The following is a 25,028-nucleotide window of genomic DNA, read 5'->3' as shown; positions in this document are numbered from 1 at the left end:
GAAAATCCCAAGTTAATTGAAGGATGAGCATGGGAGGTGATCCAGGTTGTTCGTATAGCTCAGAGACTGCTAAGATTTCTCTATTACTGTGGGTTTTTAAAGTCTTTATACTTGAGAGAGGACATTTTCTTTTACAGAATCTTAAATCCTTTTGAGGGGTTTATTCAGTGCTGTAGTAGAAAAAACATTTTGAAATCCTTATGCATAATATTAAAGAGATACTCAGTGCAAACCTGTATTAATACTATGTTTTCCTATAGATCTCTAGTATGTGTGAACCTCAGGAGCCAGCACTGGGACTCGGTCCAGTGTCCACCCTTGACTTGCAGGGAGGCTACAGCCCCACTTTAACAGTAATGTGAGCACTTAGTGGCATATATTCAAAACCCCAACATATTCCATACAAGAAGGGGGAAAGATCTGTAGATGTTTACTCAGTTTCCTACTTTTCAGATTCCTTTCCCCACCCTTAACCTCTTTTTAAAGATGTTTGCAATTCAACCCTCGGCATAGGAAGCCCAAGTAAACAGACCTTTGTGCAAGAAAATAGGTGGCAGGATCTGGGATTAGAATGTGTGTCAAGTTGCAGAGGTATGATAGAGTTTCCTCAGTTACTGTTACCTCTCCAATAGCAGCTCTTCTTCCTTCAGTCCCTATCAAGCAAGCATGGTAGGTAAGGTAGATGAGCATGAAGCATGGTCAGCATGTTCTTGATTCGTACCTGTGTGCCTCATTTTGGCTGCTAGAAGTTGAAGTTTCTTAAGTGATGAGTGCTGTGCTTGTTCATCGCTGATCTTAAACCTCCTACTCCTCTGCCACCTCAGGATTTTCTAATCTTTGGATTTTTCTAGGAATGCTGATATGCTTTTACTGTTAAAAGCAGTGATAACTACTTACTTCATGAGCCTTTACTGCTGTCACTTTGACTTTGCAAATGTAGGTATCTTTTGCTTAATGTGTTACATCTGAAGTACTCTTGTGTCTCAGAGCACAAAACTCACTACTCTGAAAGTAGTGATTTGGCATGAACATAGGGAAGTTAGTTGTAATACCATTTAACTGGCGGTTAGGGCATCACATAAAGGTGAATGATGGGCAAATGAGAGCTTTGCTGTAGCACCACAACAGTTAGCAGTGCTGGAGATGAGCGGGTTGCCCAAGTGAATGGCAAGGAAGCTTTAAGGCACAAAGCTGGCTCCTAATGCCATAAACAAAGCAAGAAAGTTAAACCAGAAAATGCCCTTCTCTTTCTTTGCAATACCAAAATCAAAACCAATTAGGTATTCTTCTTGTAGTAAGGTTATATATCCTTCCACAATGAAATCATTGTGCTTGTTTCTTATACCATGATACAAACCACTGGAAACACTGACATAATACTGGAATGATTCAAGCCATTGCATCTGTTATTCAGTCTTAAGGGTTTGTTCTTTTCTTATAATAAGGGTACATAAAACACAGACATACTTGTTTCGTTGTTGAGGGGCTTTGCCCCCAGCATGATTTGAAATGCAGCAAGTGTGACATTAAGTCAGTATATCACATTTAAACCACAGATTGTGGAGATGAAGTTGTGTGATGAGGTTTTTTGCCTCATCACATGAATCTCTTGAGTCCCCAAAGGAATCAACTTGCTATAACTGAAGTATTACTTGATGTAGGCAGGAAGAAGTGTCACTCCTGTTGTCACATGTAACTGATCCATCAGTATGGAACAACGGAGGCAACAGATGTACATTATGTTCGCTTAACCCGAGAGCTGCAGGTCAGCAGAGTGACAGCATCCAGTGCAGAGCCAGCTGTGGGTGATGCTATCTTGGTTTGCAGAATAAGAGCTTTTCTCTGGTGACATTTAAATGACTTAGAGCGAAGGGCTTCAAATAAAATGAGCTTTTATAACTTAGTGACAGCTGTAATGTCCTTCATGTCTGTGATAGCTGAAATCATGAATTAATTCTGCCTGTTGTTTTGCCTGAGATTGCTCCCCTTTGTTTAGACCTCTCCTGGTGCTAAAGCTAAAGAGCAAAAGCTGAGACAGGCATTCAGCAAGAAAATTAAGCAGTCAGATGTATTTATAGTACATACACCCTTAGTTGCAAGGGAAGTGAATTCCCCACTAGAAGGTGGGGGAACGACCAGTAGCAAAACCCCAGTGTCGACCATGATTTGGTGGTCTGAAAGTATTTGTCTGAAGTTGTGTAGGGTTGCAAATGATCCCGTTACTGAAAGACTCCTTGTGTGTCTTTTTGAAACTGTTATTAACCTACCTTGAAATATTTCTGGTCTAGTGAAACGAAAACTTGTTCTTTCCAAGTGTTTCAATATTCCGAAGCATAGAAAGATAGAAGGGGTTTAATTTTCTTACTTGTTTTTTTCACCCTCAACAAAGGCCTTTTCAGACTCGGTGAATGGTGTGAAGTTGGTTTCAGGAGTCCAGAGCAGCAGATTGCTGGGCCTGGGAGCCAAGCTCTGTGTCACTGATCCAGGTTTCACCACATGCCTCTTATTACATGCTTCTGTTTCTGTTTCTTCTGGTGATACTTGTCTGCATTGCTTCTTCAAGTTCCATGTTCCTTGCAGTGGGCATTGTCTTTCACTGTGTGCAAGTAAGGTGCATGCCACGTATTCCTCCTATTTTAAAGAATAATGATAATTTTATCCCTCAAAGAGATAGTTCCAGCTTTTACCTTCTTCTCCCTCAATTTCTGTCTTTACATTAAGAAGGAATTCTTTGTACTTAGCCAAGAGCATACAGTCAGGAAACAGTAAGGCCAAACTATTTGCTCTGTGCAAATAGTACATCAAATGTGTAAGAAGCAGCATGCCAGTTTTAATGTGATTTTATGGAGTAGATTTCCTGCTGTTTTGCTTGAACTCCCCATATTAAAATGCTCTTCTTTAGTTTACAGGAGCTTGTTTTGGCCAGCAGTTTGTTTTGAAATAGCAAACTTTAGCCTAAATTAATAAAGGGATGCATATATTTACTGATAGATGTGCTTCCAAAACTAGTATTTTACCCAGTGAATTACAGATTATAAAAAGTTCTTCATGAAGTAGAACCAGTAAAGCTGAAGTTTGCTTGCTCCCTTTTAACATAAACTCTGACATGGAGATCTTTGGTTTCTTCTGCCCTGTGCTTGCTTATATAAATACAACTAGGAGGAATAAATATGATTGGCCTCCTTTGCACTACAGAAGTCCGTGGAAATAAGATACTTTACTCGCAGCTCAATGTTACTTTGCATTCAGTGCTAGAGAATATGAAATTTCAGGCCCATTTGTTTCAGCCAGTATTGAACAAGAAGAGGATTGAACAAGTCTTGGCACTGTAGGGTTCTTGGCAGTGTTAGGTTCATGGTTGGACTCAAGGATCTTAATGGTCTTTTCCAACCTAAATGATTCTCTGGTTCTAAGCAGCCACTCGTGGCATTTGGTTATTCAGGTACTGCTCAATAGAATTAGGTGTTTGTGGGGAGAGAGCTGTAACTGGAAAGAATCATTCATAGAATCCCGGGTTGGAAGGGACCTCAAGGATCATCTGGGCCAACCTGTCCAGGCAAAGCATGACCTAGATTACATGGCCCCGTACCCTGTCCAGCTGGGTGTTGAAAGTGTCCAACATCAGGAAGATCACCACTTCCCTGAGGAGATGATTCCAATGGCTGATTGTTCTCATTGGGAAAAATTTCCCTCTTGTGTCCAGTTGGAATCTCCCCAGGAGTAACTTGTGCCCATCGCCCCTCATCTTTTCCATGTGACTCCTTGTAAAAAGGGAGGCTCAGCCTTCTTTATAGCCACCCTTTGAGTACTGGAACGTGATGATAAGGTCTTGAATGAGCCTTCTCCTCTCCAGGCTGGACAAGCACAGCTCCCTGAACAAGCCTTTCCTCACACAGCTTCCCAGTCCTTGGCACATTTTTGTGGCCCTTCTCTGGACCCTGTCCAAATCTTTTTTGTATAGCAGGGACCAGAACTGAACACAGTATTCCACCTGTGGCCTGACAGCGGGAGCAAGAGCCAAGTAGGGTGGGCATGACAGTAAGGAAGAAGGTGAAGCTGGTCTGGTTCAAAGCAGCTTTGGCATATGCTTATTTAGTGAAGGAAATGAAAAGGTGATTAAAAAGACGGTCACTGTTTGAGATGTTAAAGCAGACAGTTTAAGTCATGTAAGTAATAACCCCCAGGACACACACCTTTAATAAGAAATAGGTCTCTGAGAAGTTTGTTTGTTCCCTGTTATGAACACAAATAGCATTTTAACATCAGGAGCGGTGTAGGTCAAGTGCCCTGTGGTATGATGGCAGGAGTTTCTAATAATGCTGCTGCAGTATTAGAATGCATAATAATGCCATTGCCTCTCTAAAGAGGGGAAAAAAAGAATGTGTTTGCTTATAGGGACTCTTAAGAAATTATAACTGCATCCCAGGGTTTAGATACATATCCAGTAACATGCCCTGTGAAGAAGAAATCAGATCTCTTGGAGAGAGCTTCCTTATAGGAACTGAGGATTTTAGCATCCTGAAAGAGGAGCTTCTCAGTAAGCTTCCAGGTTCTGCCTCAGAATCATGGATTTATAGTATAACATCATTGCACTTAAATCACATACTGTGGTAAACTCCTGGTCATGACAGTGAAGTGTCATGAGAGTTCTTCTCTAAGGGGCTGAGCAGAATCTGTTTGAAGTAGTTGCCAATTGAGTTGTACCAAGTAGCTGAAATTTCAATTTGAATGAAAAAAATCCCTCTGTTGAGCAAGAGAAGCCTGATTTAAGTGAGATTTTAGCCTGCAGAAAAAGTCCTATGGTATAGTTCTTCTGTGAGAGGGACTTTCAGCAGGTTACCTAGAACAGACTGAAATACAGCAGGAGCCAGATGTCAAAATGCAGCAAAGAGGAGAGGAGAAACAGTAAATCTATTCACCTGATTTCATAGAATCCCAGAATGGTTTGGGTTGGAAGGGACCTCAAGCCTCATCCAGTTCCAACCCCTGCCACGGGCAGGGCACCTTCCACTAGAGCAGCTTGCTCCAAGTCCCTGTGTCCAACCTGGCCTTGAACACTGCCAGGGATGGGGCAGCCACAGCTTCTCTGGGCAATTTGTACTAATTTCAGTATTACAGCTCTTTAAGATGTTCTTAATGAAGGAGAAGTTGGCCTGTGAAAGGACCTGAGTTCATGAGTGAGTGATGTGGGCTAAGAACAAGCAAAGCTATGAGCAAGGATGGAAAGACAAGTACCATTTTCCTGAGCCACTTCTCTTTGAAAAGCACAGTGCACGCTCTGTTCCATGATTCCTGAGCTCAAGATGAAGGCCTTTCTTGTGCTCAGCTCTGAAAGAGCTCCTTGTGTAGGACTTGTATTCCTGGTTCTGTTTGAATTAGTTGGTAGGGGAAAAGGTGCTCTTTGCTTGAGGTTGTAAAGCTGGGGTTTTCTTTCATATTCATTTTATCCTGTCACTCCAAAAAGACAGTGCTGCAAAGTGTAGTAAAGTTTTAAGAGAAAGAATTGTACCTTGAGGGCTTATGACTGTGTACTTGAGCTCAGGACTGGGACATGTTCAAGCCTAAGTTTTACTACAGAGTGATTATACAAACTTTGAGGAAGTCGTTAGCTTCCAAGTTCACAAAGGGAGTTCCTTGCTTCTTAACTCATCCACCTGTTCCACTGATTAATAAGATAATATAGCTAAAATACCCTTAATGCTAATAAATCACAGTAATTCAGACTCCCTCACAGTTGAATAGTCTGGTGGTGTTATCTTTCTGTATATTGGACTGACTAAAATACTTCTTGTCAAGCATAAGACCACCAGAATGAACTGTGGTGACAGTCTAAGCATATCTCCTCTGTACAGTGCTCAGGAAGTTACTGCTTTGATTTCAGCCGTCTGTGTTGTTCATTAAGGAGTTCTGTCCTCCTACACTCCTCCTTTGTGATCCATTCATTTGACTTGAGCAGCCACTTCGCTCTGCCAGCAGTAACACTGTGTTATGACTAAAGAAATGTTCCATGCAGTAACAGGCTTGGGGTTTGTTGTTTTATGTCTAAAAGTACAACGCTTGGTGCTCAATTTAATTTCAAAAGCTTGAAAACAAATAGATTCATTTCATAGGATCACAGAATCACAGAATGGTTTGGGTTAGAAAGGAACTTAAGATCATCCAGTTCCAACCCCCTGCCATGGGCAGGGACACCTCACACTAAACCATCTCACCCAAGGCTCTGTCCAACCTGGCCTTGAACACTGCCAGGGATGGAGCATTCTCAGCTTCCCTGGGCAACCCATTCCAAGGCCTCACCAACTTCTTCCTTATATCCAGTCTAAACTTCCCCTGTTGTACAGATTTTTCCAGGGTTTTCCTAAGAGCAGTTCAGGAATGTGTGATTAAAGTAGAATGGGACGTTATCAGTCTCAGCCTTTCAGTATTGGTTATCTACTCACACAATCCCCAACTACCCTCTGGCCTATCTGCATCCTTTCCTACATAGTCTGTTGCATAACAGTGATTTTGCTTTTCTTTTCCACAATGATTTCAGTGAATACTTTGTGTTAAGAAGAGGAAATAAATAAATACAGCCTAGTGCAGTTTTCAGCAGCATTTCTGAGATTTATGGGCATTCAGGTAGACACCAGTGACATCCTGGCTGGAAGCTGGTGTGCAGTGGTGGAAATCCTTTAAGTAGTATTCATTTCAAGCAGCTAGTCTCTGAGCTCCTGAAGAAGTTTTGTAACTTCTTGGGGTTTTTAACTTAAAGTTAGCTCTTCACCTAAATCAATCTTTGTATCTCTACTGAAAGATTTGGACATTTAAGACAAAGCAGTCTTAATGTGGCAGAAGAGTTGAACAAACTTTAGCCAATACATCATAATGGCAAAGTTTGAATGCAGAAGGTAGGTTGGACTGAGTATCATAGGGCATCTGCATGATGAATTAAAACCACCTTTGTCTTCGCCATGTGCCCTTCATATGAAATAGGTTAGTCAGGTTTCAGTCAGCTTCTGCTACCCATGTGTCAGTGGAAGAGGGAAGAGTATTTCAAGCTTAAATTAGCTTTGTAGCCTGAGCAGACAGGTCAAGAGTTGAAACATCTCTTCCCTTTTAGACAGCTTGCATTGCTTCCAGTGACTCTATACCTGTTCTTCTGTTTCAGCAGAGTATTGGATTCCTTTATTCTCCTTTCAGTACCTTTTCAGCAGTCTCTTAAAATAGCTGTGGTATTCTTGTCTTTCTTTCATCCTCTGAAGCTCTTGATGAAAGTTACCTCAGGTTTGTGTTAGAATGAAACAGCACTGAAAATTGCTGTGTGACATTAGGAAGGGAAGTCCCTAGGATTGCATTAATATGGCTTACATGGAAATATTGTTACTCCAACTACGCCATAATTTTGCCCTCAACTTGCACCTCTTTTAGCTTTAGCTTTGAATCTGATTAATGTTCAGTCATTTTCAGTGACATTTCCCCAGATAGCGAGTGATTTGTCTGTTTAATCACCCCAGCAGCTTTTCCAATGGTAATTTTTGTTGCTTAGGATACAGTGATCAATCTCACCCACCTGTTTCAACTTGGGATTTAGATCGCCATGTTAGCAAAGAATGGGTCGTACATAGAAGTCTGTTGCTTGTTAGATTTGCATGGGTGACTTTCAACATGCAGCCTCCAGACTGGACAGTGATTGAACACAGTATCTGTATCTTCAAAAGATCTGCACATTATCCCTCAAAATCTGCAGAGCTGTGTAAAAGATGGTGCTTTGTGTCAGTGTGGGCTGCTTTGATGGGTCTTAGGTTTCCAGCATCTATGAAAAATGTGAAGTTATCCAAAGTTAATTCTTTTTCCACCCTTCCTCCAGTCCCTCCACCACCAATGAGTGTGCTGTGCCTGTGGGCTTCTCTACTAGTACCTGGACCTCCAGCCTGCATTAACTCAGGGTGGCTGGACCTGAGTTGTGACTGTGGAGGACTCCCAGGCACAAGATGCAGGTTTTCAGTTGATTGGCTTTTTAAAGCCCCTCTCCCATTTCCTGAGATAGAGGAGAGAGAGAAAAGGAGGAAAGGAGAGAGGAGCAAACAGATAACAAAGGAAATGAAAGGAGCAGCTGTCTTCAGGGGCTTAGTGTCGATCTGTGTCCTCCTTTCTTACCTTGTGCAATCAGCTGGGGCTTCTTTGTATTTTCTCCCATTCAGAAATCTCTCTTTCTGATAAGTACTTTGCTAATTAAATGCAGTGGGGTGACTAGGAAAGGGGGCAGTGAGACCAGTATCTAGGGGTTGTCACTGAGGTCCTTGGAGAGCTACAACAGCAATTGGCATGACAGGTCCGCACTGGGGATAGATCTCCAGCGTCGACTTCAGACCATAAAATGTGTCAGTGTTGTATTTCAGTGGGACAGAGCACCTGTGGTTTTCCTTGTTCTATGTAACCCTGCTATGTGAAATGCTTGTTTTGTGTTAGATTAAGGATCCAGAGAGTCAATACATCCATGTTGAAGCCTGGTGACTGCCACTAAATCAGAACTTAGCTATAGCATGGTCTGGCAGAACTGAGATGGGGATCTTGCAGTAGGGGATTATACTTCTGGGATAGACAGTATTCTTTGCATTGTCAATGGATGGTGGATATAGCTGGCAAAAGCTGACTTTTTAAAATAGATCAGAACTTACGTTTAAGAATAACTTTGCTGTAGAAAGAAATCTGAGGGAAAACACCAAATGTGCTTTAGAGTTTCAACAACATTGGGATATCCATTTGCGTATACGGAATTGCAGTGTAAACCTTTACCTTTATGTTCGTTCATTGTAGATGTTCTCTCCAGTCTCTTCTCTTTTATTTCCAAATAATTTGTTTCTGTTTTTCTCTTTCCTTTTCTTGCCTCTGTGTAAAGGAGTCAATCACTGTCAACATAAAGTAAAGAAAGCTAGACGCTTTCTCCCTTTCGTCTTCTGTTCCCATGAGTCGCCGCCTAAGGGTACTGCACTGCTCTTTGTATAGGCTGCCTTATTAACCCAAAAGCTGAATATACTAACTCAGTTACTGTTTTTAAACTACTTTAGCCTCAGGTAAACAGAGTTCCAAGAATAATTTCATTACCTTTCTGTTCCCTTACCTCCTATTGAATTGGATTTTCATGGAGCGTGACAAGTTTGCTGGTCCCCATTTTTATGGGGGGGGCTTGTTTTTAAGCATCATATGCTACAACAACAAACATATCAATAATTTCACTTGTATAGCTATGCAGCACCATCTACCATGGATTTTTTGTTACTAGAATTTGACTTCATTCTTGGACCCCTGATACAGCATGCTTATGAATGATATAGAATAGCAACAATAAGCATCAGCTGAGATCATTTTGAGTTAAATACTGAATATGGCTTTTGGCTGCATACTGGTTCACCACTTGCTCTGGACCAGTTTGGCTTTGTTAGGGGGAAGAAGAATTGGAGTAATAAGTGCATTACTTTTACAACATCAGTGTGCATTTTCCTGTCATTTATAAGTAATGTCTGAAGTGCATCAGCTTGTGCTGTGGGGATTGATGGGCCGCTACAGTACATACGGGATGCAGTGCTCGTTTGAACATCTTCCCAGTAGAGTTGCTCCATTTGCCACTGGTTTAAATTTCAGCTTTTTATGATTGCAGTATGCTCTGTATTATTAATGCTTAGTTGGCTGAATTTCTTACTCATGTCTTCGTGATAGCACAGGAGTGTGTTTCCTTTGAAAGGGTCAACACCAACTCTTACCCAAAGCCATAAGTGTATATGCAAAGTCAAATTGATCTGACTCATCTGGCTGTAGATCTATTTTGTAGTGAAGTATTGAATAAATCCAGAACTCGGTGTTTCTTAACAGTGCTTTAAAATAACTAGTTCCACTCCCAAATTTAAGTTGTGTGTAAATTTATGTTTGAAAGTTATTAATTCTGTTGCATCATACAAGCTTCTTAGAACGTATCTTTGTCCCTTGGGTTTTTAGGTGAGAAGTCTTAAATTCAGCTACTTTTCTGGTTTCTCTTGAGTCAGGTATATAAGATAACTACAGTCTGAATACTTTTGGATTACTCATGAATTTAATAGTATATTTTCCCCTCCCCCTTCTCTGTCCCCTCTCTCTCCCCCTCTGTTTTTCTCTCTCCTTGCATGCCACCTGGATCTGCAGATGAAATTAGTGGGGACGGTAATATGTTTTCTAGTCTGTGTGTTACTAACGTGCAATATGCAACTCTTATATCCATAAACCGCTTAATGCACATTTCAGTAATGACTTTTATACAGCTTTTCATATTAAAAAAGTGGTCTGCTTTGGACATTAGCCAATAAATATTGTACTGTACAGGCTGTGCAACTAACACTTGCTGCTCAACTGGAATGGGAAAAGGAAAAGCTTATTTCAGACACCCAAGGCTGGGGTACTGCATGTGTTTGCAATGAGACTTCTGGCATGTTGCAGAGGAGGTTCGCAAGAGTGTCCATTCAGTTTGATTTTATCATAGATAGGTTTTGATCAGTGAGTGAGATTAATGGGTGTAACACATGAGAAATGAACCTACTAAGTGACACTTTAAAGACATGGTAGCATCCAAGTGCTGTGTACTCCGCTACCGCTCCTTGCATACAAAGAAGGTGTGCAAGATAGATTAATGTAGATGGAATGCAATTTATCAAGTTTCAGCTGCTCAAACTGCTAATTTTAAAGACATTTTAATGTTTTTCTTCCAAACTTTGAACGTTTTTACAGAAGATTCAACTTCTCCAGGCTCTCTAAGTCTTTATTTCTAGAAAATACCAACTTGCTGTCCTCTGGGAACAAGCTGAGTTTTGTTTATGGGGGTTTTTAAGGGGATTTTTAGCTATTTTTCCCAAGGATTCCATCTGATGTTGGAAAAAAATCAAACTGCTACTCCTGGTAGTGTGTGTATCTTTAGTATTAGAAGTAGGAGGTACTAAAAGGTCATAAAAAGCAGTATGCAGAGAAAGGTGATAAAAAATAGAGATAACATCTTGTGGCCTTTCAGTAAAATGTAAAGGGGGTGTATAACTGTTCATCTCCTTTCCTTCATGTTTAAATCAAAGTTAATAGTACCCCAGTTTTCTTAAACATTAAAACCTCAAAGGACATTTTTTCTGTCACAAATACAGAAATTGTATTGCAGATACTACCCCTACATAGCTTTTTATTGGTGCTTCTCTTCTATAAATTACAGGCTCTGATAAACTGGAAAAATTCATGGAAAGGGAAATTCCAAGCAAGGGGTAAAGGTCATGGATTAGCTGTTACGGATTTAATATCCAAGGATGTTTTTTCTACTGTTTAATAAATACACTCAGATTTAGTAAAGCTCACCTTGGCTCGTTTACCTCTACCACCAACTCTGTCCAAAAGCCACCTATTTGGTTTTCCATCTAGGAGAATCTGGGCTTGACCAACAAATGAAAAGGCTCAGTGCTGGTTGTACAATGTGAGAGAAAGCAGCATCTATGAGCCCTGTTTTTAAGTCTTAGTTTTTCTAGACTGATTAAGGATCTTGAAGGTAGGCCATCACCTGAAATCACTGCTTTGTTGTGTTTAGCTCTTGAGACTGCTTTATCACCTTCTTCTTGTTAAAGCAGCCTGGAGAGCTTTGCCTAGCTGAGTTTTGCCTTTGGCTTCACTTAGGTTCTGGAATATCTTGGCAGACTTGGTAATAGCCTCAGTAGTATATGACTAATAGTGGGGTGAAGTCCACAAGTGAGGGAGGTCAGTTACCTGTGGTGCAGAACACTTGGAGAGCATCACTGTTAATGCCTTGATGAATTTTCCTCTAATTCCCAGAAGCAATCCCAGGCATGTATAGGAATTATTTTCTGAATTCTTCCTATAGATTCCTCTCTTAAACACTTAACAAGAAATATTTGTTTAGTTAATTACATACATTTAATTAAGGCTACTGAGGACCTTTTTAGTTTCAGGGTGGTTTGGAGCAGTGTATCAAAACCGGGTGGTGTTCTGATAATGGATTTATTATGGCTTAATTCATTTAAGATAGAGAGGTGAGCAAACCAAGCTGTTTATCACGTTTTGTAATCAATGGTCCATAACCTACAGTGACAAATGCTCTGGGTATTTTAAAGACCAGTGTGGCACCAGTTCTAGTTTCCAGACTTTAAATTATTCTCAAGTATGTTTATGATATCATTCAGTCTAGTTTTTTTACACAGATTAAGAACTGTCTGGTAGCGTTAAATACCAGCTTGGGTTTAGATCAAACTGGGGGTTGTTTTCTACAAAACCATCACTTTATAGTGTAGGAAGGGGAAAACCAAAGAAGAGTTTAGTGGAGTTTGCTCCCTGTTTAGAATCGTGCACTGTCTTCGTACTTAATTGGGGTTTCCTTAGGTGACTGCTTTGCTGTGTCTTAAATAGGAATTTCCTATTGGCAATTTAAACGACATAGAGTTTCCATAGAATATCCTGGTTCTGTTTGTACAAGACATGGTGAATTCCTACAGGAGTCGGAAAGAAAAATAGCTTTCATTTCATTAAAGTAGTAAGAAGTAGGGGTCATAAAACTACATTTACTCACTGAAGTGTTGAATGTCAGAGGTTAGAGGCAACCTGTAGTTCCCTAATAGTGAAATATTCAGTTTGTCAGGAAATTAAGCCTCTTCTTTATGTATGTGTGTAATATTGATGAGCCTTGCTCTGGTTTCAGAGCTGGCTTAAGTTGCTTGACCTGAGGGCTGCTGCAAAAGGGATCATCCCATCCTTCTTTCCACTCTCACTGTGGCTTTGTCCCATTCGCCATTCGGAAGCCATACCTCTAGAAATGACACCAGGGAGGTACAGGGATACACGTATGCTCCAGGGCAGATGGGGAAAAAAGGGGAGTAAATCATGTCTTTGAGAGGTGGCCCAGTATCTGGTCACCTGAAACCAGCCACAGAAACCACGTGTTGTATTGGAAATCAATCAGTTTTGAGAGCCTCTTTATGCATTTGAAGTTTGTGAGTAGAATTTATCAGCCTTGACATGAAAAACTATCTCACTCTTGCGGTTTTCTAACCTGCAGAGGGATTTATCTGAGCATTAGGAAATGACCTGTATCCACTACAAGTTCTGTAGAGCAGAAGGACTTTCTGAAGTGACTTGACACCATTTGAAACCATTTTGAGACCAAGTTAAGTTTTAAACAGAAGAAGAAATAGACTGTTATTTTTCTGCCAGTTTCGGGAACTGGTTGTTTTCAAACAGCGTCCAGGAGATGCTGATTCTTGATGACAGAATCGGCAATGAATTTCCACTAAACAGCAACAACTGAGGCTAATGCAGGAGAAATGGGTGTAAGGCGAGTGTGATTTGAAAGCTCTTTAGGTTCTAAAAGCCTCTGTGGAAAATAACTCACCTTGCCACACTGCCAGGAGGTAGATATTGCCCTGGAACATCTTTACTCTCTGTTCTGCCTGTTTGACATAATAATCCTAGCAAACTATGAGTCACACTTTACTGAACGAAGGTAAAGCAATTTAATCCATTAATAATGTTTTGTCCTTCCTGCAATGGAATTTGCTTTTATAAAGATTTGAAGTCAAAGTTTAGATAATTTTCAGTTGCAGACTTGAAGTTTTTTGAATACAAACACCTCTTCCTTTTATTCCTTGCTGAATGCATCGATGTGATGTTGTATAATTGGCACCGAGGTCATTATCATACCGTAAATTATGCATGAGCCAGTTTTATTCATGCTATTGTAAATGCGTCCCAGCAATGTGAAACTGGGGGTTGTGACCTATTGATAAATGGGAAATGTTGTTCTAGAGGTGTTTTCATCTGCTTTTCCCGAAACTCTTCCAATTCCTCCCTTTACAGAGACAGATGACTATGCAGAGATTATAGATGAAGAAGATACTTATACAATGCCGTCAAGTAAGTATGGTGGTTCCCTTGAGAACTTCTCTATCCAAAAGCTTTTTTGCTTTAGCAGGGACTGAATCTTATATTTAAGCCTTATGTAAATATGTGTGTAAAGAAAATATTGCTCATGATGTTTTGAAAGCTCATAGATTTGGTGTTTTTCAAGTTCAGGTTTTGAAGCAAAGAAAACCAACTTCTGGTTTGCTGCTGTTGGTGACTTTTGTGTCTCAAAATGTAGATTTTTTGATTGTGATGGCAAACAAAACACTTTAAAAAAAATGGATGAGGTTTCTGGGGTAAGAGCAAACAATTTGGAGAGCTTCTGTGTGTTGCTGTCTAAGCATCTCTCACCCTTGCTCTGTGACAGACTTGCTGCTCTGTGGTAGAGGAAAGCCAACTGTACCACGTGTTAAAGATGAAAGACTTCAGGAAGAAAATAACAATTCAAAGTTCTTCTGTCTTCATCTTTGAAGCCACAAAAATGAGGCTTTAGCCACCACACAGACTTTGTCTTGTGGCGTATTTGAATTATATCAACTCAAACTGTCACGGCTAACTCATTCAGTGTAGTAGTCTGGTTTCAGAGTTGTATATGTGAAAATGCAGCTGCATTTTGGCAGCCAAGGATTGCTCTAGGAATAGACAATCCCTTGATATCCAGACCCTCAGAAATGCTGGGTTTGCTTAGTTAAGAGGGAAGGATGGTGCTAAACTGGTACCCTGTTCTGCTGAAGAGCCATGGGTGTCTGAGAGCGTTTCTAGAGTTCACCATGTGGCAGGAATGCTTCATTACCACGTCAGTGTTTGCAGCATCGTTTCCACTACTGTGGAAAGTACTGGAAAAGCAAGGATATATGTTTGAAAAACATATATATTGAACATAAAGATTTGAAAAGCAAGAGTATATGTTTTCCAGAAGTAAGCAATGTGTTTTGAATGTCTTGCAGTAAGTCACTACATGGTTCTACTAAAGTAGTTGCAAGATCAAAAAGTACTGTGTTAAACTATATCCTTTGTTTTTTGTTAACATTTTAACTTTGTGTGGGCTTGGGTGGGTTTTTCCTACTCTTCATTTGAATCCTCATGGAAGTAATTACTTGTGGGCCCAGCCCTCGATGATGCTGAACACTTAAGTGTGCCTTCAATTCAAACTCCACGAGATGGGCTGTTGAAGTGAAATTCATGAAGTGCTTTGCTGGATTGAAGTGGACTCAAGTGTTCAGCTCTCAAAGGCCTGAGTCAGTGACGATCACAAGACCTGTGACTTCTGCTAATGTAAACTTAAAATGGCATCAGTATATTTCTTCATTTAAAACTAATAACTGTTAAAAAGTGTTTGTCCTTGTCTTGATTGTAAGAAGCTATATTTAAGTAAGCGTTTGATTTTTCTCTTAATTGCACTGCAGAAAGCTATGGAATAGATGAAGGTAACAGGAGCCGCTTTTCCCATCCCTGTATGCTTGCAGTTTGGAATGATGTGGATTTTTAAGTTTACTCTTCACTTTCATTTAATAAACATGAGCTATAGTTAAACCAGTTAGCTTTGGGATTTTAAAGAGGAAAATGCAGTACTTAAAGAAAGAAGTGAAAAGGGCATTTATTTGTTATCCAGCTCTAGATGACGTTATTTCTTTGGTGTTAATGAAGCCAAATTATCAGTCACAAAGTCCTAAGCTGGTTGGTTGTGGTTTTTGTCTCTGACTACTACAAGGAGAGGTGAAAACATATCCTGTATGTGCTTTTCTGCCAGTCGTGAACTAGCTTCCCGTGTCTGCTAGAAATGAAATTGCAACTGAAGTAATTCTGTTGCAATTGATTCAGTGTTTTGCTGAAGCACTGAGCCATTTTTATCATTAATGTTCTCAGTCTGTTAAACCACAAAGTTAACAAAATTGCTTAAATCTGCCAAACGCATCAATTTTACTTCAATTACACACTGACAGCAGTGTAATGCGCTCAAAATGCTGCTCTTTCATTTGATCTTTATTTGCCATGCTCTTGGTTCTCTATTTTTTCTTGCAGTTACCTCTTTAAAAATTCTCTGGGCTCATTTGATGGTTCCAAGATCTAAAATACCACATAGTGGAGTTCTCTTAAACATCTCAAGCCACGTGTGCTAAGGCTGTATTTAATATCATTGCTGTTGCCCTAGGCTGTCCTCTTTGTCTTTTACTAGCTATAATTAAGAAGGGTTCAATTACCTCAATTGCATTGAAATAAATAATGCATAGTAGTTCATTTAGCAAATTAGATTTCACAATTCCTGCCTCATTGCTTTGATTCAAACATTTGTTTAAGAGGTTTCCACTGTGTATACAGCATTTGTATAGGTTGGTGTGCAGCAACTGTTAATCTTAGTAATCCATATGTGAGACTTTGGAGTGCCTGACTTTGAGTTTTGTGTCTTGTGGGTTATTTCTTTGCCCTTCCTCAGAAATTTAATATTTGAAGTGCATTATATTCTTATAGCCAGAGATTATGAAATTCAAAGGGAGAGGATTGAGCTGGGGCGCTGCATTGGCGAAGGACAGTTCGGAGATGTCCACCAAGGAGTTTACATGAGCCCGGTAAGCCTCCCTTCTGAAATAAAGAGAAACCACTGTAAAACCTTTCTAGTTAAAAAATAACATAAAAACTAAATGTCTTCCTCAGATGCCTCGGTCTGAGTCTTCCAGAACAAATAAAAACTGATTTTGTCATTTATTTTTCAGAATAATCAGCATGTAGAGAGTATTTCCCAGCTTCAGATAAGTAGAAAACTAGCTCCAGAGTAGTTTCTCTACTCCTATATTCCCATTTTTTATAGATAGGGAAAGAAATCACAAGAGTCAAGTAAGTTATTCAGGACTTTAGTACTAAAGTCACTGGCTCAATCAGAATTGGAAGTCGTTCATTTTAACCCTAAGCTTACACTTCCATCTTCATTTTGAGTGTGCCTAAGCATCTGTCCCTTTGGCCATAATCCCGCATTGAACATTCAGTGCTGAGCCTGACTTGGGTTTAGCTTTGGCATTTGATGCCGAATCACAGAATCCCAGGTTGGAAGGGACACTGAGGATCATCTGGTCCAACCTCCCTATGCAAAGCATGACCTGGACACCTAAAGGATCTTTCCAGAAGAAAACCTCTTGCAGCTTCTCTGGGCTGTGTGTAACTTATGGAAAAGGGTATCTGAAAAACACACCAAAGCAAGAGAAGATGGAAGATGCTGCCTGAGCTCTAAGAGTCCTCCTTTGGACTGCCTAGGTGCATTCATTTTTCAGTGTTCAGTTGGTAAACAGTTAGATGGCAAAATCTGTTCCTGATTGTGAATACGTGTGCTCTGTTTAATTTGGGTTTAAGCCTTTAATGTGACTGATTTCAAAGCTAATATGTAAAATCTTTGGTTTACTTTCCTTTGTAGTTTGACTTCAAAATTAGAGCCAGTCTTTGCTTTGCAAGAGCCACAAAAAGTCCTTTATTTGGCTTTTTGGTTTGCTTGGTGGCATAAGCAAAGTGTGGGGTTTAGGCATATATCTACTTCTTTCTCTGCTTTTGCTAAATATCATCAAGAGTTTACCATCCTCAGTAATACTATTCAGCTAAACTCCTTTTGTCATAAGTTTTGGATGATTTAACGTAGTTTAAAACTGATTAAAAGAAGAAAGTATTTACTAAGGAAGTTCTTTATTAAGAAAGGTGAGGGTGCTGAGGCGCTGGCACAGGGTGCCCAGAGAAGCTGTGGCTGCCCCATCCCTGGCAGTGTTCAAGGCCAGGTTGGACACAGGGGCTTGGAGCAAGCTGCTCTAGTGGAAGGGGTCCCTGCCTGTGGCAGGGGTTGGAGCTGGAAGAGATTTAAGGTCCCTTCCAACGCAAGCCATCCATTGTTTTTAGGCACATTAGATTTAAATGTTACAATAGTGGGTATATTGTTTATAACAATAATTTAACATTGAAGCCTTGAAAATGTAATTTCTTAACTAAAAATGTTTTCACTAATAGTACCTTTCTCTAAACAGTTTAGGATTTTAAAGGACTTGGCTTTTGGAGGGCTGTATGTTGTGGGTTTATTTCACATGTTTCTCAATCATGTCTTTCAGGAGAATCCAGCCATGGCCGTTGCAATCAAAACATGTAAAAACTGCACCTCAGACAGCGTTAGAGAAAAATTCTTACAAGAAGCCTGTGAGTATTAAAATACTGCTTCTGGGATAGCTTCTGGAACTGGCCATTGCAAATACCACGGTATCTCTGCCAGAAACTTCTGCTACTGACATGAGTCTTTCCTTACTACATAGCATGACATTTTCCTCTCCTGCAGTACGTGCAGTACAGCCTTGCTTTGCCCATGTATACAATTATATGGGGTTCTTTGATTTTCTGACTTGAACAGTGATGTCTGACTCCTGCAAGGCTTCAGAAGCAGTTTGGGAACATTAGAGCTCTGATCTTCCATTTTCTTCTTTTCCTTAATGAATTCACATAGCACCTTTCCCAGTGTATGAATTCCACAGGTCAGGTGGTTGTCTTTGCTAACAAAGTTGCTAAAATTGTTATGTTTAAGAGTTTGAAAGAGTTGTGAAAATTCAGACTTAAAAATAATGACAGAATAAACGCATTTTCCAAATCATTGCCCACAGATACTGCATTCCCCCAGTGATACATGTCATACATGGAGGGAGGCTTTTTGTGGTGAGAAATACTAATAGAAAACTTCTCTGAGTGTTGTAGTTACTGCTTTCTCTACTGTTTGGTCTTGTAAGCAAATTGAGATGTGAATTCAGGTCTTGATTCTTGCCTATTATCCTCTGCTGTTGTGTTTCTATAAACCTTGTAAAACTATTTTAGATTGGATATAAGGATGAAGTTCTTTACTGTGAGGGTGGTGAGGCACTGGAATGGGTTGCCCAAGGAAGTTGTGAATTCTCCATCCCTGGCAGTGTTCAAGGCCAGCTTGGACAGAGCCTTGGGTGCCATGGTTTAGTGTGAGGTGGCCCTGCCTGTGGCACGGGGGTTGGAACTGAATAATTTTAAGGTCCTTTCCAACCCCAACCATTCTATGATTGTATTATATCCATACATTATTTGATTATGGCCAGATACTACAATCTACTTCTATTCGCTGGTCTTTGTTCCAGGATGTTTTCCTAATTGTTCAGAAAATCTGTGTTCCTACCTAGCAGCTTCTTATTTTTGGATGTCAGATTTTTCTTTAAATTACTATAATTTTTCCCATTATGTTTCTGGCTGTTGGAAAAGTAAATACCATTGCTTATAGTAATAACTCAGCACCCGAAGGTAGGCTGCTGTCTCTTCACAATGTAGACAATAATTGCTCATTGAACGCTCCTTATTATGCTTTGAGCTTGATGGATTAGGAAATGGCAACGTAGTAGACAGATAAATGGGGCTTTTCAATTCTGATTAAATAGTTTTGCCACTTCTTCTTTCCTGTTTTTAATTCTAATTCCCCTCTGTTACCTTCCTCTTGTTTGTGTTAATACTCTCAAAAGAATGCTGCCTCCTCGTTCTTAAGAGTACTCCTCAAAAGGCCCAAATCCCATTATCCGGAGAGGCAGATTTTGTTATTTCACTGAATTAAGAAACTTATTTCCTAATATTTTAATATTAAAATATTTGGGGGTTTTTGTTTGCTTGTGTTGAAGTTTGCAATGCTGAAAAGATGTAGTATTGATTCTTGCAAGGAGGAATACCTCAGAGTGAACAGTAGATGAAAGATGTTTTTACATGCATTACCTGTCTTTCCATTCCTCTCTGCTTTTGTGTAGCAGTGTGTGACTATTAATGCATTTGTATATGCTGAAATACAATCCACTTAGTTTGGGGAGATCTTCATTGATCTTCCACTAGCTTTTTGGTGAACTGCTCCTTTCTACAAGTAGTTCATTCTTCTTTCCTCTAGAAACTAGATGGCACAAGGTTATAATGACTGCCTTTCTGAACGTGTGAGCTTGTTAGCTAACATTGATTGAATTCATTTCTAGGAAGTACTTTGCAACAATGGAATATTTCATGTTTAGGACTGGCAAAACGATATGATATAAAAATATTCATGTTATTTGCCTTTCCATTGCCTTGATAGTTAAAACTCTATTTCTGCTTCATTTTTACATCAATAAAGCAACACTTCCATGTTATAAAACGTTATAAAGCAGACTGAATTTAGCACAAGAGAGTCCTAAATAATTAGAATGTTTGGAATACATACTTTATTTACTGAGATTTTAAACTAACATTAATTTCATATGAACCAGTTTAGCAATGTGTACTTTTTCTGAGGTGTCAGAAATAGCTTCCTTCCCTCAAACTCCATTTACTTCCAAGGGGAAGAGAGGAACTGAACGGTTTAGGAATCCAGCTTCCATTCTGTGTAGTATTTCAGCAGTCATTACTGCCTGTTTGACATTTCACATTATTTATTCCTTTTTATTAATGCATTAAGCTATGCCATTGATAGGGATGTTTGTTTTACTATGGGTTTTTTTCTGCATTATTCATAAGCCATTAATATTTTAAAGAAGATGTCAAGTTTATCCATGTAAGTTTCTTTGCAGGAAAACGTTAACAAATTTTTATAGCATTAGGTCTTAGAAACAGCATTGTCAAAGGATTGTTCTTGGGATATGTGGTGTCACAAGATGTGTTGGTTATGCAGCTGCTGTGTACCAGTGTACAGAAGTAGAATTCAGAGCTCATTGGAATAAGAATCCAGAAGCACCTGATGGTTTTAGCTTGTGGCTAATTGAAAGCCAAAATATTTTCTATTCTTGCCTAATTTTAGGTGAACTGAAGCAGACTTTCCAGTTATATATTTCTGTTGATGCTGTGAGCTGTAAACGTAACACAGGTCCTACTTCAAGGTTAAATTAAGGATGTTTATCAAGGGCACGAGGAAGAAATTCTTTACAATGAGGGTAGTAAAATACTGGCACAGGTTGCTCAGACATGTGATGGATGCACCATCCCTGGAGACATTCAGGGCCAGGCTGGATGTGGATCTGGGCCACCTGATCTAGTTGAAGATGTCCCTGCTCATGGCAGAGGGTTGGACAAAATGAGCTTTGAAGGACCTATATGGATGCTGGGAAGGGACTCTTCATTAGGGACTGCAGTGATAGGACAAGGGGTAATGGGTTAAAACTTTAACAGGGGAAGTTCAGGTTAGATATAAGGAAGAAGTTCTTTACCATGAAGGTGGTGAGGCACTGGATTGGGTTGCCCAGGGAAGCTGTGAATGCTCCATCCCTGGCAGTGTTCAAGGCCAGCTTGGACAGAGCCTTGGGTGACATGGTTTAGTGTGAGGTGTCCCTGCCCATGGCAGGGGGGTTGGAACTGGATGATGTTAAGGTCCTTTCCAATCCCAACTATTCTATGATTCTATGACCCTTCCAACCCAAACTATTCTATGTTCTTTTGTATGATTCAGTAGAAAGGCACAAGTTAATTGATCGTACACTATATTAATAGCAGGGCAGAAGAACTAGAGCCTAACTTGACTTGCATCTTCCACAGCAGGAGAACAGTACTGCTAAAGCAGTGTTTCCTACTGCCCACAGATCAGATACTATTGCTTGCAGCAGTTTTGCAGAACTGTGGTTGTATTTTCTGGTGATAGACTAAATGCTTCTTAACTGATTATTTAAGGAAAAACAAAAGGTTTTCTGTAACACACCAACTTATTTCTTTTCCCTTTAGTAACAATGCGTCAGTTTGATCATCCTCACATTGTGAAGCTCATTGGAGTTATTACAGAAAACCCAGTGTGGATAATCATGGAGCTCTGTACGCTTGGAGAGGTATGAAAAGTCCTTGTGCAACTTTAGTCTTCTTTTAGCTCACAGATACTTTTACCAAAGACTGAGAGGATCACTTCATGGCACTAACGCAAAGGCAGTCTCCTCAAACATGATATTGTACTTGTTTGTAGAGTTACAGACTCAGAAACAGGAGTGGCAGCATTTGACCCAGCTCCTCCACTGAGGGAACTGCATCAGCTCATACCAAAGTGATGTAGTCATGGTTTTCAGAGAATTCAGTTGCTGTCCCAGAGTGAGAGCATGACCTGTGTCAAGATGATGATAATGCAGTATCGCTTAAACAGCATTTTTAAACATACCTTCTAGAAGTGCAATTGTGCTACATCCTTTATTCTTCCTGAGTAACAACGTTCTTTCCCTTGGAACGCTGAATTTCTTTTTTTCTGTACAATTTCTGCAGCAGAGGCCTGAGAAAAGATAGTGGTAGGACAAGGGGCAATGCATTTAAACTGAAACAGGGGAAGTGCAGGTCAAATCTAAGGAGGAAGCTCTTTACAGCGAGGGTGGTGAGGCACTGGAATGGGTTGCCCAAAGAAGTGGTGAATGCTCCATCCCTGGCAGTGTTCAAGGCCAGGCTGGACAAAGCCTCGGGTGACATGGTTTAGTGGGAGGTGTCTCTGCCCATGGCAGGGGGTTGGAACTGGGTGATCTTAAGGTCCTTTCCAACCCTAACTATTCTATGGTTCTATGAATCAGTGTTCAGATTGGCCACGTGCTGGTCTGGTCTAATATCATTTCAGCCAGAAACATGCACAGTTCCCAAGGAAAGAGTGCATAAAAGGCCCAGCAGTGCTTTACTCTCTGGAATAGCAGCAGCAGCATGTTGCTCTTCAAAAGGAGCCTGAAAGTAGTGCCCAATGATGCTGTTGTTTGGTTTGGCTAACAGTTTTCACATAGAAGAATCTGCTTGAATTTCACCCAGAGTCAAATTGCTTCATGCCAAGGGATTTTGTTTTCTCATCCAGTCTCAAGGGAAGGCATTGCCACTGATGCTCGTGTAAACTTTACAGTTTGAGATATGCCTTGTTTAGATTTGTGGGTTTTTTTGTCCTAACTTCTTTCTGTTTCTTCCTTCTTTGTGCAAAAAGTTGAGATCGTTTTTGCAAGTAAGAAAATACAGCTTGGATCTGGCCTCTCTGATACTCTACGCTTACCAGCTTAGCACAGCACTTGCCTACTTAGAGAGCAAAAGATTTGTACATAGGTAAGATTTCATATATATATGTATGGGTACGTGTGTATTTTTGTATGGAACTGGTTGTCATTTTAGGGAATACAGATGGGGCTGTTCAGCCTGAAGAAGAGAAGGCTTCATGGAGACCTCAGAGCAGCCTTCCAGTACCTGAAGGGGGCTTATAATAAGGATGCTGGGGAGGGACTCTTCATTAGGGACTGTAGTGATAGGACAAGGGGTAATGGGTTAAAACTTCAAGAGGGGAAGTTTAGATTGGATATAAGGAGGAAATTCTTTACTGTAAGGGTGGTGAGGCACTGGAATGGGTTGCCCAGGGAGGTTGTGAATGCTCCATCCCTGGCAGTGTTCAAGGCCAGGTTGGACAGAGCCTTGGGTGACATGGTTTAGTGTGAAGTGTCCCTGCCCATGGCAGGGGGTTGGAACTGGATGATCTCAAGTTCCTTTCCAACCCTAACTATTCTATGACTCTATGATTCTATGAATACATGGTGTCCCAAGATACTGGATTTTGACTGGCAGCATTCTGGCTATCAGATACACGTGTCCAAGTGAAGAGAAACACAACATATAGTTAAGATTCTTTGAAGCCTTCCTTTTATGTTTCTTTTCCTTGACATCTGATGAATGTGCAGCAGCATTACTTGGAAACTCCTAAAATCCATTTAAGCTGGTTTATGGCAGTCTCCATGTTAGAATGCCGTTCTTTCAGATGCTGCCCCCAAAATCACACCCTTTTCAAGAGTGACACCTGCTGGCCCATTCCTGCAGTTACTCCGAGATGGGGTTGGGTATTAGAATAGATTTGAGCTGACTTGTTGCTTTGTGAGTCAGCTGTAACCTTCCCAATACAGCAAAGCAAAAAAGGAGCATCTGGTTCCTTGAGTAAAGGACAGGGAAAACAAAATACTTGTTAGATACAAGAACTCGCTTAACTAAAAATTAAACCTCAATTTCCTTCTAGGAATTTTATTCCCTTGAATTTGAACATGAGCTTGCTAAGGAGAAGAGGCTGGCTTTAGCCTCTTGCTGTGTGCAACTGAAAGTTTGCAGCACTCCAGTTATCATGAACTGTTTAATTTTGAATTTAAGTGTTTGCTTTGTGTTTAAATACTTACATTCAAAGTCTGTAGATGTGTTGTATATATTGTACATACAAACACATACGTATTAGGTATGCATATATAGATATATATATTAAAACAATGTAAATAACAGACTGTTAGGTTGTTATTGATACTTGGATTTCAGCTGGCTGCTCATGGGTGTACTCTTCACTGGGTAAAAAACTGGCTGGATGGCTGAGCCCAAAAAGTGGTGGTGAATGGAGTTAAATCCAGTTGGTGCCCAGTCACAAGTGGTGTTCCCTAGGGCTCAGAACTGGGGCCAGTTCTCTTTAATGTCTTTATCAGTGATGTGGATGAGGGGATCGAGTGCACCCTCAGCCAGTTTGCAGGTGACACCAAGTTGGGCAGGGATGTTGGAACAGGCTGACCAGGGCAGTGATGAAGTCATCTTCCCTGGAGGTATTAGAAAGATGTGTGGATGTGGTGCTTAGGGACATAGTTTCATGGTGGACCTGGCAGTGCTGGGTTAATGGTAGGACTTGATGCTCTTAAAGATCTTTTCCAACCTAAGCTGTTTAGTTTAATTCCAGCAATAAATTTCCAAAATACAACTTGTTCATAGCACACTGAAATGGGAGGAAGTTCCACTGCTCAGCTGGCTGTACTTCCTTCGCTGCTTACAGCTAAAGCTGTCTAGATTTAGCCAAGCCTGCTGAAATCCAGACTCAACAGACACATACAAGGCAGATTGTCTCACCTGGGAATGTGCCTGTCTTCATAATCCCTGTGGCATCACTAAAAACTGAGCCTCATATTAGAAAGCCTCTTGAGATCTTAAACTTTGCAGGGTCAGGAGGCAAATTTTCTGCTGTCCATCAGTTCTAATTGTCAAGAATTGTTCTCTTTTGATATTTAAATGGATGACTAAAACTTCTTCTGACATTGCAATGATGGTTATAGTTACTGCTTATATGGATCAAACATACTGCAGCATTTCTGCAGTCTTCTCAGGATCAGTAGGCAAGGATGTCGTAGTCTTTTCCTGTAGATGTGCACCCAAAC

The 25,028-nt window shown here is 40.3% G+C and overlaps 1 protein-coding gene and 1 long non-coding RNA gene across 25 annotated transcripts in view; one reads left to right on the top strand and one right to left on the bottom strand.

Annotated features, from left to right (window-relative positions):
* Positions 1-25,028, top strand: part of PTK2 (protein tyrosine kinase 2) — a 201,829-nt gene that overhangs the window by 142,781 nt on the left and 34,020 nt on the right. For 7 of the 24 annotated variants that reach the window (XM_061374197.1, XM_061374196.1, XM_061374183.1 and 4 more), the window contains 8 exons: positions 8,882-8,965; positions 10,159-10,176; positions 13,846-13,902; positions 15,297-15,317; positions 16,360-16,457; positions 17,970-18,054; positions 21,586-21,686; positions 22,796-22,911. In XM_061374197.1, coding sequence (XP_061230181.1) covers positions 8,882-8,965; positions 10,159-10,176; positions 13,846-13,902; positions 15,297-15,317; positions 16,360-16,457; positions 17,970-18,054; positions 21,586-21,686; positions 22,796-22,911 — 580 coding nt within the window. The remainder of the gene's footprint in view (positions 1-8,881; positions 8,966-10,158; positions 10,177-13,845; positions 13,903-15,296; positions 15,318-16,359; positions 16,458-17,969; positions 18,055-21,585; positions 21,687-22,795; positions 22,912-25,028) is intronic. The other 17 variants (XM_061374202.1, XM_061374203.1, XM_061374193.1 and 14 more) reach the window with 5 other exon arrangements.
* The window catches only part of LOC133223477 (uncharacterized), a 254,198-nt gene that overhangs the window by 205,956 nt on the left and 23,214 nt on the right, over positions 1-25,028 (bottom strand). The window lies entirely within an intron of this gene.

Source organism: Neopsephotus bourkii, unplaced genomic scaffold (assembly GCF_033783945.1).
Source record: "Neopsephotus bourkii isolate Nb327-2 ecotype Australia unplaced genomic scaffold, CSIRO-AGI_Nbou_v1 NB_1637, whole genome shotgun sequence".
NCBI lineage: Eukaryota > Metazoa > Chordata > Aves > Psittaciformes > Psittacidae > Neopsephotus > Neopsephotus bourkii.
The sequence above is the reverse complement of the archived record's forward strand: the minus strand, read 5'-3'. Positions and strand labels throughout refer to the sequence as shown.